Source organism: Echinops telfairi, unplaced genomic scaffold, assembly GCF_000313985.2.
Source record: "Echinops telfairi isolate 266 unplaced genomic scaffold, ASM31398v2 ScPeMD7_443;HRSCAF=831, whole genome shotgun sequence".
Classification (NCBI taxonomy): domain Eukaryota; kingdom Metazoa; phylum Chordata; class Mammalia; order Afrosoricida; family Tenrecidae; genus Echinops; species Echinops telfairi.
Genome location: NW_022104341.1, coordinates 77,094,225 through 77,104,103, shown reverse-complemented (window position 1 = coordinate 77,104,103; position 9,879 = coordinate 77,094,225). Strand labels below are relative to the sequence as shown.

Here is a 9,879-nt window from a genome sequence, read left to right as displayed (position 1 = left end):
ACCCCAGATGCTACTGTATTTTCTATATGAGTTGTAACTCAGCAACTTATGCAAACAAAATCACTGCTGCCATTACTGTGACAATCAAACCCCTTGAGGGTCTTCTTTTTCCCTAATCAAGCTGGTTGGACCCTCCTGATAACATATCCAAAGTATATGACACACAAGTTTTATCATCCCCATTCTAAGAAACATTCTGGATATATTCCAAGGCAGATTTGTTCTTTGGGAAGTTCAACTTGTTGTTAGGTGCTATAATTTTGACCCATAGTGACCTTAGGCACAACAAAACTAAACACTGTCCAGTCCTGTCCCATCCTCACAATTGTTCCTATGCTTGCAACCACTGTTGTAGTCACTGTGTTAATCCATCTCCTGACAACATGTCCAAAGTATGTAAGACAAAGTCTCACCATCCTTTCCTCAAAGGAGCATTGTCTGTACTTCTTCCAAGACAGATTTGTTTGTACTTTTAGCAGTCCATGGTACTTTCATTATTCTTCTCCAGCACAATTCAAATGCATTGATTCATCTCTGGTCTTCCTTATTCAATGTCCAGGTTTCACATGCATAGATTGGGTTAGGCGAACCTTAGTCCTCAAAGTAACATCTTGTTTTTCACTACTCTAAAGAAGTCCTGTGAGGCAGATTTGCCTAATGCAACTTGTCTTGTGATTTCTTGACTACTGCTTCCATGAGCATTGATTGTGGGTCCAAGCAATACAGAATCTTTGACAGCTTCAACATGGTCTGATATAATCAGTATTATTCAACAATACCCTAATTCTTCTTCAATCTTTGTTATTCGTTGTCTAGCTTTCAAGTGCTTATAAGATAATGGAAACTACTACTACTTGGGTTCAGGAGCACTGTACTCCTTAAAAGTGACTGCTTTGCTTTTTAACTCTTAAAAAAGGTCTTGTGTGGTAGATTTGCCAATTGCAATACATTTTTGATTTTGTGACTGCTACTTCCGTGAAGCTGACTGTGGTGTGGATCCAAGTAAAATGAAAACTTTGATAACTTCAACCTTTTCTTTATAATGATGCTGTGTATTGTTGATTCAGTTATGAGCATTTTAATTTTAATGTTGAAGTATAATCCACACTGAAGGCTAAAGTTTTTCATTTTCATCAATAAATGCTTAAAGTCCTCTGGCTTTCAGTAAGACAGGTTGTGTCATCTGGATATCACAGGTTGTTAAGTCTTTCCAGGTGCTCGGGAGACCACTTTCTGGCTGCCACCGCGAGCTAGCTGTCTGAGGCGCAGCACCTCGGTTTCCCAAATCTGGGACCACTCTCCGCGGAGCCTGAGCGGGGCCCCTGGGTCGGGGTCTCCGCCTGCCTTCCGGGGAGCCGCAGCCATAGCTCGCCCTGCTGGTCCGCTGAGGCGCCGGCCGTGGGTCCAGGCCTCCCGGGGCCGCCCGGGCTCAGCATGCCCGCCCTGCGTGAAGCTGACCATCCAGGCCTACTGCAAGATGGTGCTGCACAGCGCCAAGTAGCCCCACTGTGCCGTCAACGGGTTGCTGGTGGCCGAGAGGCAGAAGCTGCGCAAGAAGCACCTGCCCCTGGGCGGTGCCGGCACCCACCACATCCTCTTCGTCAGCTGTGTCCCCCTCTTCCACAGCACCCTGGCCCTTGCCCCCATGCTGGAGGTGGCCCTCACGCTGATTGATTCCTGGTGCAAAGACAACAGCTGTGTGATTGCCGGTTATTATCAAGCCAATGAGCGGGTGAAGGATGCTAGTCCCAACCAGCTAGCTGAGAAGGTGGCTTCCAGGATAGCCGAGGGCTTCAGTGACATGGCTCTCGTCATGGTCGACAACACGAAGTTTACCGTGGACTGCCTGGTGCCCACGACCCACGTGTACGAGCACCACGAGAACAAGTGGCGGTGCAGAGACCCTCACTACGATTACTGTGAAGACTGGCCTGCAGCCCAGAGGATCTCGGCCTCACTGCTGGACAGCAGCTCCTACGAGACCCTCGTGGACTTCAACAACCACCTGGATGACATCCGGAATGGTTGGACAAACCCTGAGATCAACAAAGTGGTCCTCCACCTGAGTTAGGGATGGCCTCAGACTGGGCTTGGGCGCGTCACCAAGAAGAGAGCGGATTTTAAATGTAAATAGAGTAGCCTCTGGCCTGGGTGGGAAGCTGGCATGTCACCCATGTCCAGAAGTGGCCTGGGCTCGGAAGGAGGGCAGGGTGTGTACACAGCTGCCTTTTTACTGCAGTCTCTTGGGGACCGCTGGGTCCCTTTCCAGCCCCGTGGAGCCCCTCCCGACTGTCTGTTGCTAGAATCTTCCAAAGCAAAGCTATTTCTGCTTGTCTGAGACGTTCCTATTAAACTGTTTTAACTAGAAAAAAAGTCTTCCTAAAATCCTGACTTTGCTCTTCATAATCCTATCTCCAATACATCCTGACTTCTTCATTACTGCATTTCTTTTTTAAATGCTAGCTATAACTCACTCAATAACATTACAAGTCACTAATAGTTTGTGAGCCATGGTTTAAAAATCACAATTAGACATTTAATGATAAATTTACAATCTAGCAGAAGTTCCTGAAATCCTAAAAGATTATTTCTAAAAATGTTAAGTGCCTTTTGAAATTTAACTCTATCACTTCTATAGCATTAATATACAAGCAAAAAACCCCACAAATACATGATAGTTATGTTTACCATATTATTTTAATTGGTGGATTATTTGTTTTCCCGGCAAAAGGCTTAGTCTTAACATGTGATTAAGTCATTCCTTATGCAATGCCACAATACAGAGACTTACCCTTTAAATAATTTTTTCACTACAATTAAACAAAATGACTACCTTTCAAATTATTCTTTAATGAATTCCTTACATGAATATTTATATGATTCTTAATGTATATGTTAAATAATATGTATTAGATATACCTGTAAACTATATATACAGCAATCCTGATGGTGTACTGGTTTATGTGTTGGGCTGAGAATGACAAGGTCAGTGATTCAAACTCACCAACCACTCAACAAGAAAAGGAAGTGGGTTTCTGCTTCCCGAAAAGATTCCCAGCCTTTGAAACACACAGGGGTAGTTCTACCCTGCCCAACACGATAGATATATGAGTTAGAATTGCCTCAATGGCAGTCAGTTTGGTTTTGGGTTATGCCACATTGTAGATACAATGATAAAAGTAACCAAAATGCTACATCCACTAATGGTGCTATAATGGAAGACTCCGGGATAGGAGCTAAATTAGATATAGAGGCCTGATACGTGATATAGAAAAGATAGCACTTAAACTGAGACTAAAAACATGAAAGAGTGCTACATATGTGAAGAACTGGAATTAACACATCCCAGGCAGTGGGACAGTATCAGTCAGATAAAGACATAAAGAGCCTGAGCCTATCAGAAGAATTAAGGAGGTATCTAAGGCTAAAGCATGGAAAGTAAGAAACAACATGAGATTGTAAAGATGAGAATGGAGAACCGAATACCATATTTTGTTAACCCTGAGAAGTAGTTAGAATTTCATGCATTCATTTCACTTATTATATACCTGTATATTACATATATAGCAGCCCTGATAGTGTAGTGGTTTTCGTGTTGGGCAACTAACACAAGGTCAGTGGTTCAAGCTCACCAGCTACTCCACACAAAAATGATGTAGGTTTCTGCTCCCATAAAGATTCTCCACCTTACAAACACACAGGGGTATTGCAATAAAAGTATGTTTTAAAGAGCACAAAGTAATTCAATTTATCCTTCAGAAAGATCACTCCGGCACATGGTTGGAAGGAAATTAATTGGAAAACCCAGGAGGGCAAGCTGGTAAAACAACTGTTCTTTGAGTGAGTCCATTGTGCAGCCACAGTGTCAATCCAGTTCATCCAGGGCACTCCTCTCTTTTAACAAGCATGTCATCCATCACTAGAGAATGGTCTATCTTGACAACATGTCCAAAGTTGTAAGTCTGCCAGACCTTGCTTCTAGGGAGCACACTGGCTGCACTTCTTCCAAGACAGATCTGTCTGTCCTTTAATCAATACATGGTACTTTCACTATTCTTCTCCAGCTCTGCAGTTGATATGCATTGTTTCTTCCTCAATCTTCCTTATTCAATGTTCAACTTTCACATGCCTATGCAGAAACTATATGTGACTATACACATGGACTTATCCAGATTGAATATATAGAAATAAAACTGACTACATCTGTAGGAAGAGAAGATGGAGAAGCTCAATATCAGCAGCTAAAACGAGAATAGACTGGCTACAGAGCAGAAAACCAATGGTTCTTATGTAAATTCAGGATAAAGTTAAAGAAAATTAAAACAAGTCCAACAGAGTCAAAATACGGCCTATTCCACCTCAATTTTGAGAGCATCTCAAGAATATGTTTGACATATCGAACACTAATGACAGAAGACCTGATGAGCTGTGGGAGGACATCAAGAACATCATTCATAAAGAAAGCAAAGGTCACTGTAAAGATAGGAAGAAAAAAAGATCAAAGTAGATGTCAGAAGAGATTCTGAAACTTGCTTTTAATCATAGAGTATCTAATGCAAATTGAAGAACGGATGAAATCAAAGCTGAATAGAAAATTTCAAATGTTAGATTGAGAAGACAAAGCCAAACATTTTAATAAAATGTGTAAAGTCAAAATTAGAAAAACAAAAGGGAAGAACTCAGTCAGACTATCTTAAACTGAAAGAACTCATGAAAAAAAATGCAAGCCTAGAGTTGCAATCTTTTAAGATTCTATAAGCAAAATAGTGAATGATGCAGGAAGCATCAAGAGAAGATGAAAAGAATACACAGACTCAATGTACTAAAAAGAACTGGTTGACATTCAACCATTTCTGGAGAGAGCATATGAACAAGGACCAATGGTGCCTAAGGCAGAAGTTCAAACTGCACTGAGGTATTAGTTAGAAAACAAGGCTAAAAGAATTGATGGAATACCAATTGAAGCATTTCAACAAGCTGAAGAAGCACTGGAAGCACTCACTAGTCTATGACAGGAAATTTGGAAGATAGCTACTTGGCAAACTAACTGGAATAGATCCATATTTGTGCCCATTTCAACAAAAGGTAACCCAACAGAATGCTCAAACTATAGCAGGATATCATTGATATCACACACAAGTAAAATTTTGCTTAAGACCATCCAACACATTAAGCCTCCACTCAAGTATGCCCTCAATGCAAGAACACTTTGTTCTAAATACCTGGCATTCTGTGATGCTCACCTTCCCAACATGATCAATGAAGACAAATGGATGCATAAGCATAAGCAAATGTGGTGAAGAAAGATGATGGTACCTGACTATCAAAATATATTGCATCTGGGGTCTTAAAGGCTTGAAGATAAACAAGCAGCCATCTAGCTGAGAAGCAAAAAAGCCCACAAGGGAGAAGCACACCAGCCTGTGTGATCACTAGGTGTCAATAAGATCAGGTATCAGGCATCTAAAACCCAGAACAAAAACCTTATCAAAGTGCGGTGTGGATACTCATAGTCCATCTGTAAACAATGGAAGGGTCACAAGGAGGAGACAAGCCAGTCAGGGTGCAGTATAACATCAATGAAATATTTAACTTTTCTCTAGTTCTTCAATGCTTCCTCCTCCACCACCCCACCCTCCACTATCATGACCCCAATTCTACTTTCCAAATGTGGCTAGACCAGAACATGTACACTGGTATAGATAAGAGCTGGAAACAGGGAATCCAGGACAGACAAACCCTGACGACCAATGAGAGAAGCAATACCAGGAGGGTAACGGGAAGATGAGGGGTGACAACATAAAAGTGGGTGAGGGGAAACTTCAGTCAGTGTAAGACATGAAAATATAATAATTTATAAATTATCAAGGGTTCATGAGGGAGAGAGGGATGGAGGGAGGGAAATGAGGAGCTGATACCAAGGGCTCAAGTAGAAAGAAACTGTTTTGAAAATGATGGTGGCAACATATACAAATGTGCTTGACATGTATGTATGGATTGTGATACATCCACACTGTACAAACCACAATAAAATGATTATGAATAAATAAATAAATAAATCTATAAAAAGACCATCCAACAACAGTTAAGAGCAGTACATTGACAGGGAGCTGCCAAAAGTTCAGGTCAGATTTAGAAGGGGGCATGGAACAAAGGATATCCTTGCTAATCCATCATATCAGCTGGATCTTGGCTCAAAGCAGAGAATACCAGAAAGATATTTGTGTTTTATTGACTATGGAAAGGTATTTGACTGTGTAGACTATAATAAACTATGAATAGTCTTGAAAATAATGGAATTCAGAACACTTCATTGATGGATTTCACGCAGAACTTATACATGGCTCAAGAGGCAGTTGTGTGAACAGAACAAAGGGATACTGTATGGTTTAAAATCAGGAAAGGTGTACATCAGGATTATATTCTCTCATCACATTTATTCAATATATATGCTAAAAAGATGATTGGAGAAGTTGGATTCTATGTAGAAGAATGTGCATTCAGATTGGAGGAAGGCTTGAAACACTTGCTGATGAAGATCAAGGATTGCAGCCTTCAGTATTTTTAATGATTCCATGTAAAGAAGACCAAAATCCTCAAAACTAGACCAATAGGTAACATCATGAGAAACGGAGAAAAGTCGAAGTTGTCCAAAGATTTTTGCCTTGCTTGAATCCACAATCAATGCTCATGGAAGCAGCAGTCAAGAGATCAAAAGATATGCAGCATTAGTTAAATCTGCTGTGTAAGACCTCTTTAGAGTATTGAAAAACAAGGATGTTACTTTGAGGAATAAAGTTCACCTGACCCGAGCCATGGTATTTTCAATTGTTTCCTTTATATGTGAAAGTCAGATATTGAATAAGGAAGACCAAAGAAGAATTACATTTGAATTATGGTGCTGGAGAAGAATATTGAAAGTATCATGGATTACTAAAAGGACAAATCAAGCCATGGAAGAAATACAGTCAGAGTGCTCCTTAGAGGCAAGGAGGGCAAGGCTTCATCTTACAAACTTTGGATATGACCAATCACTGGCACAGGACATCATGCTTGTGAAGCAGAGGGGCAGCTAAAAAGAGGTAGGTCCTCACTTAGGTGGATTGGCACAGTGGCTGCAACAAAGGGCTCGGGCTTGGAAAGATTGTGAGGATGGTGAAAGGCCATGGGGTGCTTCATTCTGTTGTGCAGAGGGTGGCTATGGGCTGGAATGAACTCAATGGCATCTAACAACAACTGAGGCAATTGTAATCACCAAGACAGTTGCAATACAAATATTGAAAAGTGGCCCCTGCTTAGATACTGTATTCAAATATAAGTCGACCCAAATATCAGCCAAGGCACCCAATTTTACCACAAAAATTGCATTAAAAATGTGCTGGAAAACTCGGCTTATACACAAGTATATATGGTATAGTTTGAAAGTAGGCTTATTGAAAAAAATCTCGGTCTTCAAATTTATTCCAATTCATAGTAACACTACTGGGCAGAGCAGAACTGCCCCTATGATCTTCTGAGACAGTAAATCTTTATGGGAGTAGAAATCCTCATCTTTCAACTACAGATAAACTGGTGGATTCAAACTGCTGACTATGCTGTTAGGGGCTCAATGCCTAAGTCAGTATGCCAGTGGGGCTCCTTAATCCAAGACTATAGGATTTAACAAAAGATGTAATATAAGAAATAAGAATTATGATTATTATAGATATTACATATAAGTATGTAATTAAGTTATATCATAATTATAGTATTATGAGAAATGGAAAGACTGATACCCACATTTAGGTGTTAGCAGTGCTGCTATTTATTGAGGAAAACTGGTACAGAAATGACAGAAGGAAAATAAGGAAATCTATTTTAAATATATTAAGTTTGAGATCCAATAAGACATACAAGCACAGAAATCAGTAATTCGAATGTGCAATTCCAAGACAGATGCCCTGAAAACATAAAATTGGGAGCAATCAGAATAATCATTAACAATCATGGCACAGGAATAGCAAAAATCACCCAAGGGTAGAGTACATAGGTATAAATAGCTACAGGTACTATAATAAAAACTATGCTCAAATATTAAAGCACATTGCTTTAGAACTTCTTCAAGATGAGTGCCTTTTATTTTTATTAACTACAGAAATATCATGCAAGCCTGATTCATTTCTAAAGGTTCTTCAATAAATAACAAGTAATATAGCAATGTAAACTAATTTATTGTGATGTTTTATTTCTGTCAAGGTTAATATTCTCCATTAGTATATAAATATATTAAATATAACAATCATATAGCATCAGGGGCCAGCAAAGTACTGCTGTAGGGCAAATCTGCCACCTGTTCCTGTATGACCTATGAGTTGAGGATAATTTTTCTAACTCAAAATTATTTTTTAATCAAAAGAATATTTTATATGTGAAATTATGTAATTCAAATTTTCATGTTCAAAAATAACTTTTTATTTCAACAAAATCATGTACAATCTTTCAAATATTGTCTATGCTTGCTTTCAACACAACAACAAAGGGATTGGGCAGTTTTAAAAGAAACATCTGTGGCCCACAAAGCTAAAATAATCACAAAGGTCTGCTGACTCCCTAGTAAACCATTATCATTGAATACTATCTCAAATTTAAAGTATCTTATCAACTTCAAATTCATATTAATACATTACTGAAGTATCCATACAAGGAGATTACAAAAAGTTTATGGCGTTTCAAAAAGAAATGCCAATATCCTTTAATTCTATTTTCTCAAAACTTTTTCAAACCTCCTTGTGTATGAAATAAACACGTAAAAAAATAAATAAATAAACACGTAAGTACTCACAAGCACAGTATCGACCAAAAGCTTGTCACAAAGACCTGACCCCAAACCTGATGGTTTTAAATGTATGCCTGATTATAAAAATATTGATTCAGAAACTATAATGATTCAATATTTCCTCCTCCAATATTTAAAATTTTAAATTAACTTGCTTCTTTTCCTCTTTCCCCTCTCAGTCAACAACAAATGTCTCACATATTTGATAACTGAGGTTGCTATGAGTCCTTGAGAACAGTAACTATTAATCTTAAAACTGCAACATTTTGTGAAAATTCTTAAAATACAATGCATTCAATAAAAGATAATTCATATACTCGCTGCTATCCAAGTAAGCAAAGAAATATTCTTACCAATTATATTTTCCAAGTATTAAAAGTTTTCCTATTATTACCTTTGTTGCATAATTAATACTTGGCATAAATGTAAATACTGTGTATGACTTCTTTCAGGCCAGTAAGTCATTGTTTGGTAAATTATTACTCCCGGGCACTCACTGACACCCTATGAAGTTTGAGAAAAGGTGAAAGCTCTCAAAAAAGAGTGCAAAACTAACTCCAAAAATTAAAATAATTAGAAATTTGAAAACATGCCATATAAATGTTTCTGTTTACATGCCTAGCTCATTTAAAGCAATTCTATTTTTTAGTTGGAGAATGCTTTAACTTGAAAAATGGTTTGTTTTTTAAAATAAGTTACTATTACTAAATATCACACTTATGTCAAGTGTGACATTAACATTTATATTTCACTCAGACAATAACAACACTTAATTTTCCTTTATTCTAAGCAATTAAGAAACTCACACTGTCTTCCACATCTCCAGTCTTCCAGCCTTTTAACAGCATTTTAGAAACAGGTATCTGAAGTTCATTTTCTAGGATCTGTTTAATCTCCCCTGTATAAATAAGAAGAGACAAATATTACTAAGACAATAATGCAGTCAAATTTTGTCCATATATAGGACTGTATTAGTCTAGGTACTTTGGAGAAACAAATCCACAGCGACTCATGTATAAGAGAGAGTTTTATGTAAAGAAAAGGTGCATCACGAAAACATCCCA

General features: G+C 38.4%; 2 protein-coding genes across 2 annotated transcripts in view; one reads left to right on the top strand and one right to left on the bottom strand.

Moving 5' to 3' along the window:
* The window catches only part of LOC105978276 (ER membrane protein complex subunit 8-like), a 7,943-nt gene extending 5,872 nt beyond the window's left edge, over positions 1-2,071 (top strand). The window contains 1 exon segment of the mRNA XM_045291997.1: positions 1,215-2,071. Coding sequence (XP_045147932.1) covers positions 1,215-2,071 — 857 coding nt within the window.
* FAF1 (Fas associated factor 1) overlaps positions 1-9,879 on the bottom strand; it is a 525,932-nt gene that overhangs the window by 320,897 nt on the left and 195,156 nt on the right. Inside the window, exon 5 of the mRNA XM_004699438.3 lies at positions 9,622-9,713. Within this exon, the coding sequence (XP_004699495.1) occupies positions 9,622-9,713 (92 nt within the window). The remainder of the gene's footprint in view (positions 1-9,621; positions 9,714-9,879) is intronic.